At 37.6% G+C, this 23,665-nt stretch overlaps 1 protein-coding gene across 1 annotated transcript; it reads right to left on the reverse strand.

Annotated features, from left to right (window-relative positions):
• Positions 1-974: 974 nt before the first annotated feature.
• nhlrc2 (NHL repeat containing 2) lies at positions 975-23,451 on the reverse strand. Its single transcript, XM_056268928.1, has 11 exons — positions 23,259-23,451; positions 22,640-22,792; positions 15,403-15,858; positions 14,647-14,768; positions 14,371-14,500; positions 9,794-9,878; positions 9,078-9,309; positions 7,254-7,376; positions 6,026-6,235; positions 5,723-5,942; positions 975-2,532 (listed from the first exon to the last, which is right to left on the reverse strand). The coding sequence occupies exons 1-11, from the start codon at positions 23,419-23,421 to the stop codon at positions 2,276-2,278; spliced, it is 2,151 nt and encodes a 716-aa protein (XP_056124903.1). The 5' UTR covers positions 23,422-23,451; the 3' UTR covers positions 975-2,275.
• Positions 23,452-23,665: the final 214 nt, after the last annotated feature.

The following is a 23,665-nucleotide window of genomic DNA, read 5'->3' on the forward strand; positions in this document are numbered from 1 at the left end:
AACCAACGTTTTGAAGTCCAAATGCAGTTTCAAAGGTATTTGAAGTGCTTCAACGGGCTGTGCACGATCGCAGCTGAGGAAGAGGGTCTTATCTAGCGAAACGATAGGTCATTTAATATATATATATACTTTTTTAAATACAATTGTTCGGATTGAGCTGATCTGCAAGGGAACTACGTCATCACGTTGAAAGGTCTTCTTCTTCTTTTATTGGCGGTTGGCATAACAATTTAGTGCATTACGTTGAATTAAGTACACTCAGTAGGCTACTGGGTACAAATTGTAGTCATATAATCAGTTACTGCACTACATTTGTTACAAAAAAAGTTAATTATAAATAAATAATGTCCTTTTGAACTTTCTATTAATCAAAGAATCCTGGAAAAATGTTACATGGTTTGCAAAAAAAGAAGAAATAAAAAAATTAAAAAATTCACCATTGATAAGAAATGTTTTTGAGCATCAAATCATCATATTAGAGGTTTCTGAAGGATCATGTGACTGAACACTGGAGTAATGATGCTGAAAATTCAGCTTTGCCATCACAAGAAAAAATAATATTAATTTAAATATATTAAAATAAAAAGACTCAAAAAACTTACCAACCCCAAACTTGTGAACAGCAGTGTATTATGAACCAAAAAATATAGTTTTACAGCATTTAATAAATGATTTCGTTACTTTTACATTTTAAAAATTTTGAGATTAATTTTCTATGAATTGTTAAATGAATGTATACTGAACAAATGAATTAACGATGAACAGTAGCATATTTATAAATTATTAATAAATGTTTGTTCATGACTCCTAATGCTTTATGTTCATAAATCAAACCTTATTTGAAAGTGACACTGAAAAAAGTGTAACATGTACCATGAAACATCTCTGCTGGAACAGATGGTCTGTTGTCATTCACAATGAATGCATAGGTCCTTGCGTGTAGTGAAGAGAATATGAAAACGCTGAACACAAAATGCTGGGAAAATAAACTTTATTAGACCACTGCATCCAATTAATTCATTAAAGTGCAGAATTTGGAGGTTGTATAAAAGAGCTGCCCTCAGAAGGGAGAAAGATGCATTTTATTTATATTAAATAATTTATGGGCAGGAACTGCCACAGGAAAAGCAAGCAAAAACAGAAACAGAACAATTTTAGTGGCCATTTCTGAAAAGAGTCGAGAAGAATCACCTGGTCTGATTCACGCTCACACTCTCCAAGTGCATGATCTGCAAGCACATGATCTATGATGTAGCCAGCTTTATGAATACATTGCAGTTCCACTGTTAATGCTTAACAGCACTGATAGGCTATTATTTCAGAAAACATTCATATGTAGATGTAAATGCCTCATGATTCCATTTAGCAAAAGACTGAACACTGAAATTAATGTCATGGCACATAATTCTTTATATTTATTCATATAAAGTGTATTGCTCATTGTGAAGACACTTAAGCCTGGTAAACAAATAATGCCAATAAAAATTATATTAAGTCTGATTGCTCATTTACAAGACTTCCTTACAGTATGATATGGCTAAAAAAAAAAAAAAAAAAAAAAACAGTGTGGGAAAAAAGGTAGTAATAATAATAATAATATCAGCCAAACCAACCATGAAGGGCTGTCGGAGCAGCTGACAGGCTACATTTTTACACTACACTGCATCATTTTGAATATTATTGTGTGAGAGCATGTGACTGAGTGAATGAAGATGGCTGATAAAGATATCAGGCTATTAAACAAAGGCATTACACAAGCTTAATCATGTGAAAAGTCCCTAGCAGAACCACAGAATATATTGCTGATGAGAGCGAGGCACTTTGTATAATATTTTGTCAAGATTTAACAGTCAGATCCTGACTCTGCAATTAGCACTTGCGATCCATCATTAGCGTGATGACAAGCCTGTGTGAGGTCTGATTACTACAGTATGTGTTAGCCACAGGAAGTGATTAGAATGTTAATGGGATATTCACCTAAAAATCATTCACTCACCCTCATGTTGTTCTGTCTTTCTTTTGCGGAACAACAACAACGACAAAAAAAAGTGGGGAAACAGTTTTAATCCATTATATGAATGTCAATGGGGTCCAAACCAACCCCCTTGGACCCCATTGACTTTCAATGTGTAGAGATAAAAAAAGTTGTATTCCACAGGAGGAGGAAATGAAGTCATGCAGGTTTGGAATGGCATGAGGGTGAGTAAATAACAAGATTTTCATTTTTGGTTGAATTATCCCTTAAAATATGCCTAAAGAACTGTAAACGCCTGTTTTAAAAGGCATGCTTGAGCGTCACAGCAACAGAACCTTCCTGGGATGTGGAACCGATCAGAAGAGGTTGTCTGAAGGACACTGCCTTCATCATACAAGCCCCGCCCTTAGAAAGGCAGTAGTAGACCCAGGCGTCGAGCCTCAGCGTTGGGTCTGGGGATGCGGGGGCCACTGGGATGGATGAGACGATCGAGATGGGTTCAGAGAGCTCACCGATGCTCCCCGTCACAGCTCGCCCTTCCAGTAACCACTCATTACCTGCCGAGGAAAACAACATTTAACGTTTGACATTTCTGGCTGATGTTTGTTTGAAAGGCATTGGCTCCTGAAGTACCATATGTTTGGGTGTCAAATAACACATATACACCTGCCAAGGCAATGAAATATTTCTCAGGCAATTGATAGGGACTTTCAGAATGCATACAAACTCATATATGTGGTCAAAGGAAATGCCTTTAGTTCATGGTTCTGCACTGCAGCGTGTACCAGGTGTGTGTCACTGGCCTTGAATCAAGGGCAGGCTACCAAGACAAGTGCCAGATAGAATTAGGACAGCGTCCAATCAAATAATCCCCAGTGAGAGCTAAAACAGGAGAGGACGCGAGCAAAGACCCACGGAACTGAGCTTATGCAATATCGGCCACCTGGAGGAGAAGATAAGCATCACATACATTGTATATTGTATGTTCATTTTTATTAAAAATATAAAAATATGCACTACCATTTAAAAGTTTGGGGTTGGTAATATTAAAACATGTTTGATGTTTTAAAAGAAGTCTCTTCTGCTAACCAAGGCTGCATTTATTTGATCACAAATTCAGTAAAAACAGCAATATTGTGAATTATTACCATTTTTAAATAGATTTAAAAAAAATAATATTTGAATATACTTTTAAAATGTAATTTATTACTGTGATGGGAAAGCTGAATTTTCAGCATCATTACTCCAGTCTTCAGTGTCACATGATTCTTCAGAAATCAGTCTAATATTCTGATTTGGCGCTCAAGAAACATTTATCATTATTATCAATGCTGCTTAATATTTTTGTGGAAACCGTGATACATTATTTTCAGGATTCTTTGTTCAAAAAGACAGCACATATTTGAAATGGAAATCGTTTGTATCGTTATAAATGTCTGTTTCTTTTGATCAATTTAATCAGTCATTTTCTGTTACCCTTGATGGCACTTTCCCCAGTCTCCATTAATTTCTGACCCTGCTGATATAACTATTTACATAATGATAATATTTTTCCTAGAAAACAAGAATTCATTTCGCACTTGTATTTACATATAACACACAAAACAATTAACACTGCTAACTAATACACACGCGAAGCCACCCACAAACAAGCACTCACGGTAATGTGGTGCATAATTACAGTCAATCAATCAAAGTCAGACAGAACTATTATTTCCCGTTTCTGAGAATTGTACGCCCACAGACAGTCAGGCTTTTTTTGGGGTCCTAATGGGTATCTTTGTTCTAATTATGCGGCGTAGCCCCCCCCGGGACTTTTTGTCACTTCAACTACGACCACTTTCGTAAACTAATTAGGTGCTTGTTTATTGGATGGTAAAACGTTCTGGTGCAGAGCGGAGACAAACAACCAGAGTGATGAGCAGAAGTCGTCTCTGGTGACTGAGCTGATTATCAATCGTGGAAGATGTGCGTTCGGAAGGGATTGATGTTTTTGTGAAGAAGAACTGAGAGAAAAGACAACAGGAAAGACAAATGTTGCAGCAGACGGACTGAGAGTGAGGCAGAAATGATGACGCTAAAAAAAGAGAGAGAGAGAGATACGAAGGGTAAGATAGAATGAAGGGTTGACCGTGTGTTGGGATGCATAGAGGAATTGTTTATTTATCCTTGGATTGTCTCCCAGTACGGCCAGCTGGTCCCTGAAGCCTGCTGAAAATGTGTGAACAGCAATCCAGCAAACAAAACACTACAGTTCACCCCACGGAGATGCCCCAGAGGAATAATATACAAGGTGCGAAAACCGCATGTAAATAAATGCGTTTTATATAATATTCATGGATAGGGATTGGAATTAAAGATGCTCTTTTTCGATAAATTTGATTTTGTACTACTAGAGCTACACGATGTACCGGAAAAAATTGATATTGTGATATGGGCTGCGATTTAATTAAGTAAATACTTGTGCTACCGGATTCAAAATGAAGCATGCTATTTAAACACGTGTAGTTTATGATAAAGTCTCAGTCTCAGAAGGGCTTGGTTCATTTACTGTGAGCTACACACATGCAAATGAACATTCAGTGCTTTTACTCTGAGGGTACGTTTACATGTCAGCGATGTACTAAAAACGGAAAAGTTTTTCCTTTGTACAGACGAAGGAAAATGATCCCCATTCATATGGACCAGCAAAATGGTTAAAAACGCTGTATTATGCTGTCAGACTAGTAGTTGGCAATGTCACTTTGTAAAGAAACAATACGCACCTATAGACTAAATACACAATATGCATGTGCATGATGTTAACGTTTTGAAAAACTTGCACTTTGAAACCTGTTTTCAACAGTTTGTCTTTTTAGGCCCATTGTCGTGTAAATGAACGGCCAAAACGCATAATTTTTTTCCGAATTTTTAGTTACAAATGGGGTCGTGTAAAGGCAGGCAAGCTGTCAAAATAAAAGCTTAATGGTAAACTATTTGAAAATGAAGACGTAAATATTATTATTGTAATTTTACAGTAAAAATAAAATAAATTGTTTTACTCCATTTTTTTTACAGTACAATATTATTAATTTCTTTATAGATGATTTCTTTATAGATTATCAAGACAGAATATGCTAATCAATGACTAGAAGATAACTACACATAAGCTACCTAAATTCATCAACTAACCATTTAGAAATGTTGTCTACATGTTGTCACTTCTTGAGTCTCTCCATCTTTGTCTGACTCTAGTTTGAACATAAAAGGCTAAACGTTTTTGAAATTTTCAGTGTGTCTGTGTGAGGTAATCGGATCTGCTAACACACGAGCTCTTGAAACGGTGCGTTTTTGCTCATCCTCAAAAAGTGATGATTTTAACATGCTATAAACATATCTATGAGGTATTTTGAGCTAAAACTTCACATTCACACTCTGGGGACATCAACGATTTATTTTACATCTTGTGAAAAGGGCATTATACCACCCTTTTAACTCTATGGTTTGAGTTGATTCTTGTAAATAGTAAACCCAAGTATGAATGAACACACAATATTTTCAAGTTGTTCCCAAATTGTTCAGCCCTAAAAGGTTTTGCACTTAAAAAAAAATTCTGCTTTTCAAATTTGGTCACCCCAATCATTCAAGAATGATTCATTCTTTCCAAACAGTCCTATTTAAGTCACTTGGTGAAACCTCCTGTATTTTTTCATATTGCAGAAAAACTAAATATCATTTTTTCCAATATCATGCAGCCCTATTTTGTACCTTCTGCAGAAAGGCTCCAGAAACTAGGTGCTTCTTCGGTCAGCTTAGTCTCAGTCGGTAGCGCCAATTTCAGCAAAAGAGTGACTGACTGCCCTGAAGAAACCGTGATTGATGGCATGGTGAGAACTGGGGCTGATTTGGGAAGCTTTTTGACAGCATGCGTGTTGCTGGTAGCAGTTGTGAGGATAGCATCAACCTCTGGTTTCCCTGCAATGGGAAACTGGTGCAAAAAATTAGAGAAAACAATGAGACAATTATTAAGAAGGACAACTGTCAAATGACAACCCACATATGGGAACTCACCAAAGAGACCGTTTTGGTCTCCAGGTCAAGGACTTTGATGTGATGGTTGTTGGTGTCTGCCACATACAGCAGCTTTCCTCCCTCACCCACACATAGGCCTCCGGGTTCGTTGAAGCTGGACTCCAGAAAGCCTGGGCCAATCCCATTCCCAGCCTTCCCTGTGCCTGCCAGCAATCTGCACTGCTTAGTCTTCGGATCCACCACTTTGATCTGCAACAGAGAAGCTCTTTGACCATTGGTAGTTTAACTAGGTGTTCGCCCATTTAAAAACTTGCAACATTTTATGACAATATGTATTGTACAACATGTTCTGCAAGTTGCTTAACTAACTGAGTGGCATGATTCCCAAATAAAAAGTGGAAGAAGAGAGAAAAATAAAATAAAATAAAATAAAACAGGGATGATGCACACAAAATAATTCCCTTTTTTGTCAAATGTTTTGTTTAAAAAGTTCAAGCTGTATTTCATTAAAACTTAGTTTGATATTTTATTTAATCAAATAACATTAATTTTTAAAATGCTGCTTAAGTGCTGCTTAAATATATATTGGGGCCACTGCACTATAGTTTAATAAATTTAGGCAAATAAATCCTGAATAATTAAAAGGTAAGTTTACCCCAAAATTAAAATTGTCATTAATTACTCACCCTTAAGTAGTTCCAAACCCGTAAGGCTTTTGTTCATCTTCAGAACACAAATGAAGATTTTTTTTTATGAAATCTGAGAGCTTTCTGTCCCTCCATTGACAGTCTACACAACTACCACTTTCAAGCCCCAGAAAGGTAGTAATATAAAGACATCATAAAAGTAATCCATGTGACCCAAGTGGTTTAACCTCAATTTTATAAAGCGACAAGTGCTTTGTTTGCGCAAAAGAAAAAACGACTTTATTTACAAAATATTATGCTGCAAAGCACGTTCATAAAACTGAGGTTAAACCACTGGAGTCACATGGAATATTTTAATCATGTCTTTACTACCTTTTTAGTAGCTTTAGTAGCAACTAGCTGACAGGTAGTTGCTTAGGCTGTCAATAATGAGATAGAAATCTCTCAAATTTCATTAAAAAGATCTTCATTTGTGTTCCAAAGATGAACGAAAGACTTAAGGGTTTGGAACGACATGAGGGTGAGTAAATAATGACAGAATTTCCAGTTACCTATTAAATACACACACACACACACTCACACTGTATATAGGTTTGTGTGACCGGTGCAGAAAGACTGACCTTGTGATTGTAAGAATCTGCGACATAGAGGAGGCTGCTGTCCTCATTCCAGGACACTCCTAATGGATGTTGCAGTTTTGCATCTATGCCCTTTCCATCAACGTCCCCAAATGCAAACAGGTTCTGCTCAACATAAAGAAAACATGATCTTAAAGGGCCATGCGTGATTTCTTGACTGCTTACCCATGAGAACAACGTTACTAAAAACCTATAAATGATCCTTTTCTGTATATTTACTCAATCACAGCGCTGTGGTGGTCTAATATACAAAATAAGTCACTGAACATCACAAGGGGAAAGAAAAAGCTCATTAATCCAGTGACCAAATATGGTGAAACCCAATCCATTCTCATTCTCTGACAGACTCAAAGGAAATCTAGCAGATCTGAAAAATGTCTCGACTGCTCCAAGAAATGGAGAAAAACAGTTTCTCATTCAAATCGCCTAGGTTCATTAAGTGATAAAAATTGCTCCACGACTTTATTTATTAAACGTCTCCCTGCATTACTCCCTGCAAGGGTTGGGATCTTGCAGTGCCAATCAAACTTGTTCAAAAAACTGCTTTATGTATGCAAATGTGACTTGCAATCAACTGTGATAATGTATGACCCCATAAAAATTCAACTCTCTCCATGTGGTGTGATTTTCCTAAAGTGAACTGGATAAAAACACCCTCCTTCCCTTATAAAGCATGTGCAGGGAAGACAAATTGCTCAGAAGGGTTGAGAAATGATCTGATACTGATCAGAAGAAATAAAGGTCTGCTTGACCAAAGAGCCGAGTCCTCCCAAAAAAACAGAAGTTCAACAGCTTTACACTTCTTTCTTTGTATCTGATTGTTTTAGAAGTCATTGCATTAACCCGGCAGCTTTTGCATTGTTCCACAAAACAAAAATAATGTATGAAGAAGTTCTAACTTGAAGAAAGTTCTAAACTTAATAGATTTAAAACTTTATAAAAAAGAAGGTTTATAAGCTTTAATCTACATGTAAACAACCTGTTTAAAATAACAACCAAAAATGTGTACAGGTTCTACTTGTTCTATATATGAGCTTTTTACCCATAGTATTGATGGTTTTTGGGTTAAATGTGACTTTATAAATACTAATGAAAATGATAAATGGTAGATGATATCTATCATAAATAAGTTGAAGTTGAAGTACTAAAGTTACTAAAGTTAAAACTGAAATATAAAACAAATTAAAAGCAAAAGCTAATAAAATTGACAAAAGTATATAACAAAATTATTGAAAACTAAACTAAAATTAAAACAAAAAACGAAAATATAAAAATAAAAGTTAATTTAAATGATTAATTAACACTATAATACTTTATAAACAATACTACAATAACATTGATATCTATTATACTAGATATCATTTAGTATTAATATTATTAAAATCACTTGAATATATTAAATTCCCCCTGTGGTGAAAATCAAGCTTTTATTGTTGTTTATATGTCTATGTGGTATTTTCTCCTTAAAACTGCAGTGAACTAAAGACAGTCTCAAAAAAACGGTTTGAAATCGCTGGTGTTTGTGACGTCACAAACTACCTTGTAACCAATCACGTCAACGTGTGATCGTCAACGATTGGATCTCAGAGCTGGTGTGAGTGAGTGGAGGCGGGGCTAATTTGCATATTCATAGAACCGCGTATACTAAATGAGGCAAGGGTGTAGAGTTACATTCAAGCTATTTTAAGGGATGAATACGTTTTTTTAAGGAAAAAAGTTTTAAATTTGGTGCATAAAACATTAAAGGATGAGAAACACTTTAACATGTTAGAGAGTTGACCTGGAAACATGACAGGTAGGGCTTACCATAGGGTCTCGCTCTCCCCCCACCACATGTTTGACTGCTCCGTCCTTCAGCGAAAGGCTACGAATGGTGCTGCTCTCACTGTCTGCGATGAAGAGACACTCCCAGGGCTCTGTTGGGGCAAGAGCAAGGCCTGACGGCTGGGCCAGTCCCGCTTTATGAGGGTACGAGTTATTTCTGTTCTCCTCATTCCCACTGCCCGCAAAGCACACACATGTTCCTTTTTTGCTGTCGCTGGAAAAGGCATTAGATAAAGATGGATAAGTCTGATTAGACTGATTACATGGAACAGTTACTTAGCTCTTAATTTGGCTGACTCTAAAAGAAAAGCCGAAATTGTGATAAAATGGACAAAATATCCACAATTAGGAGTTAATAGCATGTAAGAGCAAAAACAAATGTTGCCAAAAAGTCTTAAAACAAAATCACTATATTTAATAAAGTAGTTTCCCCCCACACATGTTCTTTATCTGAGATAAAACTGTTATCAGTTCTCACAACGACTCTAAAAACGTCAAGAGAAATGTTACACTAGCTAACAGCACACAAAGTTAAGGGTTCGCTTTGTATCAGGACGATCAGAACGATTTCCGCCAACAGTGAACTGTGTGGCTGCCCAGAAAATGACATCACTTGGGCTGTCCCGTGGCCTCTTTACATGAATGTTGCCTTGTCTGTACAGAACTGACATGAGGAGTACACAGGGAGAAGAGCTCACCTCCCTTTGGGAAGCTTCCCGTCCTCCAGGAAGAGAGCCCAGATCTGATGCGTTCCTGCCATGGCTATCCACAATATATCACCACCTGCATAAACACAAACACACGGTATCAAAGGGTAAACATCTTACGTTTTCTACAATATATTGATGTTGATAATCTTGATAAACATAACAGAACAAATTCTTAGTCAAGTGTGTATGAAACAAGGGTAAACAAGATCTCAATCTCAAACACGTACAAACTTCGTATTCACATTTGATCCTTTTGGGCTACATGAAGATCACTTTATTAGGTCTAATCAATGCATGCATGGTCATTCCGAATTGTAAATGAGTGCGTATATCTATATAAAGTAATAATGGTGTCTGATGTAGGGGATAGACTCGACCAACTGCCTCACACATGTGTCCCGTTACTCCTTTTAAAGCAATAAACGGAACAATTCCATATTTGTGGCTAAATAGAAAACTATTTAGACTGTGAAAAAGTACTATATCATATTATTATATCATATTATATCAGTGCAATATTTTATTTGAACTTAATAATTGTTAATAAAGAAGCCTAAAGTTGATTACAGAACATTTTTCTTTTATTGCAATATTACAAATAATATATAATAAATATTTGTTGTTAATTTTATTTAGTTATGTTAAAAGTAAATAAATAAGCTATACGATTACTAATCATTAATTAATGTAATTATACAAATAAGAATACATAAGGTGACATTTTGTCCAACATGTGTACCTCATTTTACTGACCCTTTGTGGAAAAAGAAAAAAAATGTGACCCTATTTTTGTATCTTATTCGTGGAAAAAGACAAAGTACCGAAATGATTTAGAGCACTGGAAATAGAAAAGCACAGAGTGACCTGTACCGATAAATTGACATTTGAAATCAGTTTAAGAATTGTGTGGAGGGGCACTAATACTTGAGAGCATTGCAATGCATTTTCTCTTAGAGGAACCAGAAATGAAGGGCTCTGTACTTGTGTCTAACAATAGACCTCTAATGGTACTGCGCTTATCAGGGACAATTTCTTTGCTGGGCTGGAGCCTAACTACACGCATTCATGAAAGAGTGAGACAGAGGGAAAGAAACAGTGAGGGAAAGAGAAATTGAGAAGGATTGACATGGGGAGGAAGGGACCAGAACTCTCCTTCTCATGCTGGACTTTCAAAGGGATCGGAGATGGAGAGAAAAAGTAAAAACAGAGAATGAGCCAAAGTGGATCAAATCTGATGAATGACAAAAGACGTGCTGCAGGATTTCAACATTACAATTAAACTTCAAGGAGGAAACTTAGTAAAACGGGCAAATGCAAACCAGACTTATTTAGCAAGATGGTTAAGGAAACAATATGATGTGGCAAATATAAAATATTACAGTAGGTATTGGTTTGTACTATACGAACAAATGCTTCAGATGATCTCATTCTACTTGAGCTTCCAATAATTTATTATTCCAATGATTAAATAAATGTATATATGTATACATGTGTGGATGTGTGTAGAAATAAATAAATTACTTTAAAAATATCATAATGCCCATTATAATGCGAACCAAGGCTACATTTATTTGAGCAAAAATATAGTAAAACCAGTAAAATTGTGAAATATTATTACAATTAATAACTTTTCTATTTAAAAATATTTAAAAATGTAATTTAATCCTTTGATGGCAAAGTTATATTTTCAAAAGCCATTACTCCAGTCTTCTGTGACATGATACTTTACATTGTATACACTATATACACTCACCGGCCACTTTATTAGGTACCCCATGCTAGTAACGGGTTGGACCCCCTTTTGCCTTCAGAACTGCCTCAATTCTTCGTGGCATAGATTCAACAAGGTGCTGGAAGCATTCCTCAGGGAGTTTGGTCCATATTGATATGATGGCATCACACAGTTGCCGCAGATTTGTCGGCTGCACATCCATGATGCGAATCTCCCGTTCCACCACATCCCAAAGATGCTCTATTGGGTTGAGATCTGGTGACTGTGGAGGCCATTTTAGTACAGTGAACTCATTGTCATGTTCAAGAAACCAATTTGAAATGATTAGAGCTTTGTGACATGGTGGAAGTAGCCATCAGAGGATGGGTACATGGTGGCCATAAAGGGATGGACATGGTCAGAAACAATGCTCAGGTAGGCCGTGGCATTTAAACGATGCCCAATTGGCACTAAGGGGCCTAAAGTGTGCCAGGAAAACATCCCCCACACCATTACACCACCACCACCAGCCTGCACAGTGGTAACAAGGCATGATGGTTCCATGTTCTCATTCTGTTTACGCCAAATTCTGACTCTAACATCTGAATGTCTCAACAGAAATCGAGACTCATCAGACCAGGCAACATTTTTCCAGTCTTCAACTGTTCAATTTTGGTGAGCTCTTGCAAATTGTAGCCTCTTTTTCCTATTTGTAGTGGAGATGAGTGGTACCCGGTGGAGTCTTCTGCTGTTGTAGCCCATCCGCCTCAAGGTTGTGCGTGTTGTGGCTTCACAAATGCTTTGCTGCATACCTCGGTTGTAACGAGTGGTTATTTCAGTCACTGTTGCCCTTCTATCAGCTCGAACCAGTCTGGCCATTCTCCTCTGACCTCTGGCATCAACAAGGCATTTCCGCCCACAGAACTGCCGCTCACTGGATGTTTTTTCTTTTTCGGACCATTCTCTGTAAACCCTAGAGATGGTTGTGCGTGAAAATCCCAGTAGATTAGCAGTTTCTGAAATACTCAGACCAGCCCTTCTGGCACCAACAATCATGCCACGTTCAAAGTCACTCAAATCAACTTTCTTCCCCATACTGATGCTCGGTTTGAACTGCAGGAGATTGTCTTGACCATGTCTACATGCCTAAATGCACGTAGTTGCCGCCATGTGATTGGCTGCTTAGAAATTAAGTGTTAACGAGCAGTTGGACAGGTGTACCTAATAAAGTGGCCGGTGAGTGTATATATATATATATATTTTTTTTTAATTTAGCAAAAAAGAAACATCCACTCACATTCAACTGCTTTTAATTCCAGCAAATTTCTTAACATGTGTAAATATTTAACAAGTAACAAAAAAAGATTCAACAACTGAGACAAATTTCACAGACATTTGATGAACAGAAATAGAATAACCACTATTTGATTGAACAAAGAGGAGGTTGTTGATAATATTACCCTACTCTTCCACCAAAACATCTGTAAGTCTTCGAACACATCTGACCTGAGGGGACAAATTGGTTACACAAGATTTGGCACTGCAAGGACGACAGCTGTCCCTCCCGTCTCCCTGTAGCTGTCTTAGGCACTTTACTTCATGGACTAGTTTTTTTTACACTGAGAGTCATGTTTCTTTGTTAGTTTGCCAAACAGAGTAATATCATCTTCTGGTTTGTTTATGAAAAATGTTATACATCCTAACCCTTGTCCCTGCCAGTGCCAGTTTCTGAACATAGTGTGATGCTGATGTGTAAATGTAGGCGACCATATATTAATTTGATCAACTTTCTGACGTCAACGATCTGGAACGAGGAGCACTTGCAGCTTAGTTATTAAATGGTCTTTTGGACTGGAGGAAGCTTTTATTCAAAAGAGGAAATTTTATTTTATGACCACTTTAAATAAAAAACATTTAAATTTATTGCTGCATTAAATGACATAAGAAAGAAAGGAAAAAGGAAAGGAAAAGTGATAGGCACATACAATGATATCTTGTTTTTTCAGTAGAAGAACCTCCAAGAAAACAGCCGATTGATCAGGGAACGGACCTAATGCACAGCGGGGACTCAATGAATGTGCTCCAAACACACACTGACTAAATCAGGCACACAACACACAGACCACTTTAAACGTCTCTTGGTCAGCTAATGCTAATCACATCCATTTCTTCAGCAGTTTAATGGAACGATATGACTGAATAATGCAGCGTGATTTAATAATGGCTTCAATGTAAAGTAATGTTTTAGAAGCATGTGAAATTAAATTGTCTAGACCTGTGGGACATCTTGCTCTGCATAAAGATATTACTGCAAAACAAAAAGAGGCAATCTGTGACGAAACGGTTTGTTAGAGGCACCATTTATCGAAACCACAGCCACATGAGTGCTTTCTGATCATATCTTTTTCTTTTTCTTTGGTGTTGTGGGTTTAACTCAGGCGACACCACAACATTCAGCTCTGTGTCTCTGGTTAGCAACTGACAGACCACACAATTTACTTCAGGGCTGCAGCCAAACAACAAGAGGCCATTTTAGCAGAACAAAGATCTTTTTGCACCCCTCACCATACACACTTGTGAAAATCAAAGGCGAGTGTAGTATCTACAAAGCGAAGACTTCTGAGAACAACCTGATTAAAGAATCCAAGATGGACCAGACAGATAGAGAGAAGATGTGAAGAATATGTGAGAGGGAGAAAAAGGGACGTATAAAATGCTCCCGGCAGAATAATAAAACGCAGATTCACAAGATATTAAATTTTATGAGCAAGGTAGAAAAAAAAAAAAAAGACAAAGTGACCCTTATTCTAAACAGGAGCAGAGTATACTGGAAGAGGATGGCCAGTAAAAGTACCTGTGTTGCCAAGGGTAACATCCCAGGGAGAGCTGATTGGCTGTTGTGGTCCCAGTGCTCCGCCTTTTTTATCTGTGCCTTGCACGCCAATGCCGGCTAAGGTCGAGACTTTTCCTTCTAAAAGGTTGATCTGCAGAAGAAGAAGAAAAAAAAGACAAATTCTATTGAGAACAGACACAAGCACTATCATGGCGCCTTTTTTCCCAAGCACCAATCAGAGTGAATTTGGGTTAGAGATGCCAGCAGAACTAGCTTGACCTGATTCTGCTGATTTACCTTTCTAACAAGGTGGTTCTCAGTGTCAGCCACGTAGACCGTGTCTCCCTTTATGAACACCCCTTGTGGGGAGCTGAACTGTGCCTCAGACAAATTTCCATCTCGTCTCCCACTTGAGGGACCTAAAAAAGGGCAAAGACAAACCAGTCTAAAAGTACTGTAGACTAAAATAGCCTCAAAACATTCACCAAGGAGAAAAATAGCAGCCTTTCTATACAAAAAAATAGGGCTGCCATTGCCAACTGCCCCATATATTATGAAACCATCCAATATTTACGGCAATAGAATTGCGTTTCACATTAAATTAATACAGGATGCCATTTGCACATTATTTTACACCAAACAGCTACAGAGAATGTCCTTTTTCCAGCAAAGACATTCAGACATTTTGCTTTAATATGTATCATTAAAAAGATTATGCATGGGAATTTATTTATTAATTAAGAAATAAAATCACGTAAAATGTAAAACCACTAATTACATTACTGCTACTAAATCAAATTACTATTTTTATTAATCAAAAGATGTATGTAATGTATTCATATATTATACACTTTCATGTTTTTGAAAGAAGTAATATAATTTAAAATGTCATTTATTCCTGTGATGCGAGTCTTCAGTGTCACATGATCCTTCAGAAATCGAAAGAATTTTTGCAACAATGTAAAAGTCTTTACCGTCACTTTTTGATCAATTGAATGCATCCTTGCTGAATTTGGTAACTCTGCTCAAAAAGTGTGTATTACCAGGTCTTACCCCCTACAGAGTGCAGCACCTGCCCAGTATTGGAGACCACCAAAACCCTGTGGTGTCCCGTGTCGGCAATAGCCAACCGCTTGCTACTGGGGTCCATGGCTATTTTCCCAGGGAAAGAGAGGATGGAGGGAGGTAGGGAGTCTCTATAAAGTCTGATTCCCACACCGTGGTCCTTCAGCAGCCCTTGTTCTCTGTAGTGCTTAAGGGCAGCAGCAGTGAAAAGGAAGAGCCGTTCTCGATGACCTTCACCCACCAGTGAGAAAAGCAGGTTTCCCCTGGGTCCCAGCAGCACCAGTGTGGGCCAGCAGGACACCTCCAGCTCCTGCCATAGACGAGCATCGCTGTCATTCACTACGGGATGGGTGATGTCATATCTCAACACCGCACTGCGTATGTTCTGTAGGATTTTCTCATTGGGGAATTTAGCCGAGTGCACACCTACGACAACCAGACCGTCTGCAGAGATGGAAAAGAAGATAAATGCAATATACAGCATTTATAGAGGGTTTGATGCTGAATAGCAGCAGCTCACATTTAGAAAATCAAAATCAAAATGGACAATTCTTGTCTTTTTAAGGAATATTGTATGCGTGCACTTCATTATTTTTTTAATATATATGTCCCCTCATATTCTTTAATCAAAATAACTTCCCCTCCCACTTGCAGCAACAGCTCTTCTCTGTGATGATGTGTTTAACGGAACGAGTGCGAGACAACCTGTCACTCACATGAGATCACAGTAATAGCAAACCACAACGATCCAATCAATTCCAAATGGACAAAATCAAGTCCTATCCTAAATATTTTCTTGTCCGAAAAGCCGCTTCACTCGAATATAAGTCACAATAGAGAAGAAAAGACTTGTGACGCAAGTGATCCTGACTTTAAAAGAATGAAAATATTAAAAACAATACAAATTCAGACTGCTTTATCAGATAGCACTTGATACTCTCTTTAATGGGGATGAAAAAAAAAATCCTACCAAAACCTGCTGGCCTTAGAATACTTTTTATTAAAACGCCCTGAGGTACATTTAGGTTTCAAAGTTATTCTAAAAAGGTCCTTTATAGAGAACGTTTATGAAATAATAAATGTTTAATCTGTTTAATCTATCAGTCTGGCCCTAAATCAAAAGGAAAATGTCTTTAATTTAAGTATTTAAATTTATTTTTTGCCTAATTGGTTTTTGTGGAGACTTTTTTTTTTTGGATCATTCAAAGAAAATCTATTCAGGTTACACAAAGCTGTTCATTCTTATCTCATCAAACAATGCGTGGAAGCATGTTGCGTTGGTGTATGCTTCTGACACGTTTTATTCGAGCCCTTGAACACTGAAAATCTCAAAGAACCATCTTTTGTCCGAGTGTCAGCGCTTGCATATTTTCAGCAGTACTAAACTTCACTCTTTATGAGTCACAGTTCCTTCCTTTTAAAAACGTTCAGTAAAAGAACAACAAAAGTCTATCAGGAACAAAATTGTCTGTAAAGGGGACATGAAAACTTGATTTTACTTGATATAAAAGACCTCAATGTACTAGACATACTGTAACAATCACATTGTAAAACTCCCTCACATCCACTCTCCCGAAGGAAACTAAGCAGAAATAATATCATATAAAAAAAACCCACATAATATTGGCAACATAATTTGGGAGGGGCCTTGTTATGCAAAGTGATATGCAAAGAGGTTAGCCAGCCATAACATAGGTAATTTACATATAGAAGCCTTGATAAAGTAGCACAAACTTGCAGTTTAACATTGTGTCCTAATATACAGAACGGGGTACGTTCCAGCGACAAGTAATTTGTTATAACATACAGTTATGATGAGTGTGTTTTTGGACCAATGGGATTCACAGTGGGTGTGGCTACCCAACACAATGCTGCAAAAAGAAAAACTAAGCAACTGGCAATGTCATATCACTCATTGCTTATCAAGGTCGCATGATAAATGACAAAATGGAAAAGCTTTGATTGCTTGACGCTTTATGCAGTGTCTGGTTAGGACACTAAAGGCCCATTCACACAAACGGACGGTAACTATAACAATAACTATAAAGTTTAAATAATCATTCTAATTCTACAAGAATAGAGAAGTCCACACAACAGCTATAACGATAACAACACAGAGGAACGATATATTTGAAATCACTTTCAGATTTGACAGCCATCCAATGTCCAACTGAAATTAAAGCGATTGAGCATTTAAAGCGACAGATGACATAACTGAAGCGTGCGCTTATAATAAACATAATGTTATTGTGTTGTGGATGCTAATATAGTTTTCGTTATAACGGTCTTTATAGTTATTTTTCTTGGTGTGAATGGGCCTAAAAGGGTTTATTCACCCAAAAATGAAAATTCTGTCATCATTTACTCACCTTGGCCCTCATTTATCATTCTTGCGTAGAAACGGGCGTATATGTTGGCGTAAGATTATGCTTACACTCCTCTCACCGCCTGATTTATGAAGCTGTGCGTACCTTTGAAATCCAGGTGTACGCAATACCTGCCCTTGATAAATGCCGCGGCTGAAAACGATCGTCATTAGAATAACACGCCCCTATATATTCAAGTCTCCGCTTCCCCCACGCCCTCATTTTACGCCATGGACACACGGAAGACGGCAAAGAAGAGAAACTTCTCTGACGTGGAGCCGAAATGACCTATCACAATGCAATATTTTACAGCACGTCTTTTGAATTAGCATTCAATTTCGAATCACGTTACATGTATTGGGGTGTACAATAATGATGATGATGATGTGATGTGGAGTACCATTCATTTACATTAATAATTGCATGACAATTTGTAATATTCTTCTTAGTATGATTTGTATTATTAATGACGCTTATTGTTATTTAGAAGAATAATGTCATTATTATTATTTGTATTATTATTATTATTTAAAAGATGAAGAATGTATTTTTTATTATATTATTTTTTGGTCATTGAAAACCTTTTGTTACCGAACCCAGTCCGTGCGCACCTGCCGGCCTAACCATGAAACGTCAGGGTAAAGCGCACAGGCTCGCAACTGAAGGAATACATATGCTTATACAAATCAAATGCTTTGGTAAAGTCACACAAATTAAACATTGAAGTCCATGTTGCACAAAAATAAACACTGAAGGTTATAATTACTATGTTGTTGTTTTTTTGTTTTACAGTGGGTCATAATATATAATATCTTTTAGTTTGTCAGTGCATTTTGTGGTGTTAGGAATTATTTTTCTGCGCATTTCCGCACTAACTCAAATGTGCGTACACCACCTCGTGAGCTGGCGTAGGATTTGAGCGTGCCGTACGCCAACGTCCATATTGATAAATCTCAAAGTCACCGTGGTTTTGGGTGTACGCCAGGTGTACGCTGGAAATTTGGTGTACGCACTTTTGATAAATGAGGGCCCTTATGTCTGACCAAATAAGGATTAACCTAATACATCCTTGATTAAATCTGTTCATCATTTTAATAGATCATAGCTCTTCACAAGACTTGGATTAAACTGCTTGATTCATATGGAATAATTTGATGATACCTTTGTGACCTTTTTAGATCTTGTAGAACTTTTAGATCCGTTTTGGTTATCTCAGATTTCATTAAAAAAGAAAGAAAGATGAACCAAAGACTTATGGGTTTTGAACAACATGAGGGTGAGTAACTGATGACAATTTTTATTTATGGGTGAGCCAGACCTTTAAAAGGTCAAACCTTTAAAGGTCAAAACCTTTGGTGCAAGAAACCTCGACTAGTTATAAGTGGACTTTAGAAAATTAAATGCTACAAAAAAAATGAAGAAAATGTAGGCCCCTTTAAAGAAATGAGAGTATAAGAATCCCAGAGGTACACATCCTAACATGGGCTACTGCATGCAGAATGTTAAAACCAATCAAGGAAAACACGGGGGTCTTGATTGAGAGCTCATGCAGCCCCCAGGCATCCCATTATAACCAATGCGTTCCGTTTCTCTGTTTGTTCCAGTCTCCTGCACTGCGCTATAGTCTGCGATCACTCCGCTTGACTGTCTAATTTAACAAAAATGTCAGCGGAACTTCTCCGCCTTGTCACTGGAAGTGACATTCCTCCATTCTGTATCCCTGGGCTATGCAACGCCACCATTTAAGATTGAAGCAGACGGATGGTGGTTTTTAAATTCCGGTTTCAGCCGTCCATTAGAAGATTAAAATTCATAGGCTCAGCATCAGAGGCGGGAAGCACACGCACGGGGGACGAGTGTCCCATTTCAGTATGCTTTTAGCCTTCTTCCCCTCTGCCTATACATGCATTTGAAATATACCAAGCTTAGTTAAAATGTGATCAATGTTTTACTGTAGTTTTCTTCATGTCTCCCCAGCTGATGTCCCCTCAGGGAAGTAAATGGATTGTATAACCAGCACTTCTACTTATGATGATATTATGAGAGTGAGATATGAGTGTAAATTATGGAAAATATGCAGGTCTCAACAACAAGTATTGCTCGATTTCGGTGTGAGTGAGTTCAGTTCCGACTGTTGTTTGCTCCATCAAACCAGTGCTGTGTTGTCATTATGACTTAAAATTGTTGATAATGCATATATTTGTAGGTCTTGAGAACATTAGAAGAATATACATTATGTATATACACACACACACACTGAAAATATAAAAATTTGTGAACCTTTTTGAATTTTCTATATTTCTGCATAAATATGACGCAAAAAAAAAATCATCAGATTTTCACACAAGTACTAAAAGTAGACAATGAGAACCCAATCAAACAACTGAAACAAAATATTATACTTGGTCATTTATTTATTCAGGAAAATTATCCAATATTACATATCTGTGAGTGGCAAAAGTATGTGAAGCTCTAGGATTAACAGCTGATTTATATAACCTGTTCTGAGATGTTTTCAGTCAATGGGATGATAATCAGGTGTCATTGTGTGCCCTGTTTTATTTAGGGATCTATTTAAGACTGATCTTCACAACACGTGTTTGTGGACGTGTATCATGGCAAAACCATCTCTAAAGAGTTTGGACCTCACAAATCCACAGTCAGACAGATTGTGTACAAATGGAGGAAATACAAGACAATTGCTACCCTCCCCAGGAGTGGCCAACCAACAAAGATCACTCCAAAAGAAAGATGTGTAATAGTCTGAGAGGTCACAAAAGATCCAGGGTAACTTCTAAGCAACAAAAGGCCTATCTCACGTTGGCCCATGTTAATGTTCATGAGTCCAGGGCAGAGTTGCAAGGAGAAAGCCACTGCTCTCCAAACAACTCCGAACATTGCTGCCCATCTTCAGTTTGCTCAAGATCATGTGGACAAGCCAGAGGGCTATTGGAAAAAAGTTTTGCAGACAGATGAGACAAAAATAGAACTTTTTGGTTTCAATAAGAAGCGTTATGCTTGGAGAAAGAAAAACACTGCATTCCAGTATAAGAACCTTATCTCCTCTGTTAAACATGATGGTGGTAGTAGTATTATGGTTTGGGCCTGTTTTGCTGCATCTGGGCCAGGACGAATTGCCATCATTGATGAAACAATGAATTCTGAAATATGCCAGCGAATTCTAAAGGAAAATGTCAGGACATCTGTCCGTGAACAGAAGCTCAAGTGGGTCATGCAGCAAGAAAACAACCCCAGTCTACCAAGGAAATGGTTAAAGAAGAACCAACACAATGTTTTCAAATGGCCATGTCAAAGTCCAGACCTTAATCAAACTGAAATGTTGTGGAAGGACCAGAAGCAAGCAGTTCATGTGAGGAAACCCACCAACATCCCAGAATTGAAGCTGTTCTGTACTGAGGAATGGGCTTAAATGCCGATCAGCAGTTACCACAAACATTTAGTTGTAGTTATTGCTGCACAAGGTGATCACACCAGATACTGAAAGCAGGAGTTCACATGCTTTTGCCACTGACAGATATGTAAAACTGGATCCTTTTTCTCAATAAATAAATGAGTAATACATTTTTTTTTCTAATCTGTTTGATTGGGTTCTCGGTCTACTTTTGGACTTGTGTGAAATAAAACAATAAATAGGTTGTTTTTTGTTTTGTACAAGAAATTTTACATTAAATGAAAAATATAAATATATTCTCCTGACGCATATAAAATATGTTGCTGAAAATAAAATGCATTTTTGTGATGGTGCCTTGCAGATAAAGAACTCTCGCACACTATCGTAACTTGCCATTTAAAATGAATGTTTTATTAACACACAACGTTGTGATGGTGCCTTTGAAAATACTGGCAGGGCAAGAACAAATCTGAACTGATTTATTGATAACCTCCCAGAACCAACAGTAGAATATGTGACTTGAATGGCAGGAGTAAAAACAAAGGCTCTGCGTAATAATAAAAGGCCACTGCTCTGTGATATAATCAGCGATTAACCCTAATAATTAATGAGACACTGGGAGGAGGGGTGGGGAGTGCTTCTGTAACAGAACAGCGGTAACAGAATGTACCAGTGGCGTAGGTTTGATTTTGAAATTGGTGGGGACGGGGACATCAATATATAAATATATTTTAAGTTTTGATCGAAATTATTGCTAGGGATATATCAGTGTCACTGGATATTGGTAGGGACACGTCCCTAGTGTCCCTACTAAATTCTACGCCCCTGGAATGTACCAAAAGAAGTGCCAAGATGAGGTATGTGTGAGATATGCCAGTGAGTGGGCTGACGGCTGCCTGGCCAGTTGCCCCGGATGATCCCACAGAAGCGGCTACCGATGGGCTACTGACAGCTGGAGCTGATAGCACTGGACGCAGAGCTGCTATAATAAGCCACAGGCCAGTATGATGGTGTATCTATGTGAAACTCCCTGCCCTCGACCTGGTCTCTGGATATTTTAAGTCTCATATCCGATACAGTTAAGAGATAATGGGAATGTGTTGCTGGACCAGAAGAAAATAGTTATCAAGCTCAAAAGGCTCTGACTTCTATCCCAGGGAACCCTGGACACAATCTACTATAGGATATGTGTAAGGTCCAAAGTAAAACAGCCAAGAAACATTTATCTTGATTGGCTATTGACTGCGGCTTCATATTGTAAGATGCTTTTTGTTTACCTAATGATGTAATATACAGCATAATGACCATTGGAGTCAGGATAGATGTCATATTTAATTTTACGCTCTCTTTGTCTTTCATTTGTCAACAAACAGACTCCATCACAAACATCCTCGTTTACATTCATGCCAGAATTAAGCCCCTATGCCTAACAGCTCTGTGTATATACCTTCTATGGAGTAACTCTGCTCCAAATGGTGTAGATCAGGAAGTAGGTGCATGCAGTTTATGCAGCAGTAGGTGAAGAAGTCAAGCACCACCACTTTGCCTGACAGTTCCTTCCTGAGTGACAGCGGCCTATCTGTGTTCAACCATTCCAGTCCTGCAGAATAACAATGGAATGGTTAGAGATTTTAAAAAAATGTGAGTTTTAGATTCAGAGGTCCTAACTATATAATATATTATAAACAGAAACTAGGACTGTCAACATAATTATATTGTTAAAAAAATTAAGTCATCGTAAGACCTCTTTGGAAAACTACTGAGGGCCCTAGTTACAAACCAATGGGTGATCACTAATATATATCTCGGATCTCTAACGTTACCGAATATGCATTAGATCACTTGCTACAGCTTTACCACTCACTGTTGATTCAATACAATATTATACAGCAGTAAACAGCAAACAACAATTTGTAATTGGCTTGTCATGTTCCATGATGACAGTCATTTATCTAACACCACAAATCGATCTATGACTGGGGTGAAGTTTTAAATCCACTCCCATAAGATACAAATACCGGTACTGTAAATACACTCATCACCACTGAGTTCATTTACACTCTTACCATCTTCAAAATCCGGTATGATTAAATCTTCCTTCTCATCTATTTTGTGCAAATACTGATGTACGAGATTTTCCTTCTCTTGTTGAGTTGTCGAGTCCTCTAAGGCACAATCTAGCTGGCTCTGAATGGAGAAAATATCTGTCAGCTTACTGTAAGACGCCATGACTCTCCCACAACAATAACAACCCAGAGTTTATGCTCGGCACTTTCGACAAAAACATATCTTAACCATATCCGTGACAAACTTGTTTTGCGAGCAATAAATATATTCGTCAAACTACTAAAAATAATGGGTTTATTAAATTTGTAAATAAAGGTCCTGGATGCCTTATGGTATTACCGGAGAGGTTATGCAATATGGAAAATGCGAACATCAATGGGAAAATAAATGCTTTCAACGTTGGCGG

This window comes from Rhinichthys klamathensis, unplaced genomic scaffold, assembly GCF_029890125.1.
Source record: "Rhinichthys klamathensis goyatoka isolate OS25496 unplaced genomic scaffold, OSU_Roscu_1.1 h1tg000277l_1, whole genome shotgun sequence".
NCBI lineage: Eukaryota > Metazoa > Chordata > Actinopteri > Cypriniformes > Leuciscidae > Rhinichthys > Rhinichthys klamathensis.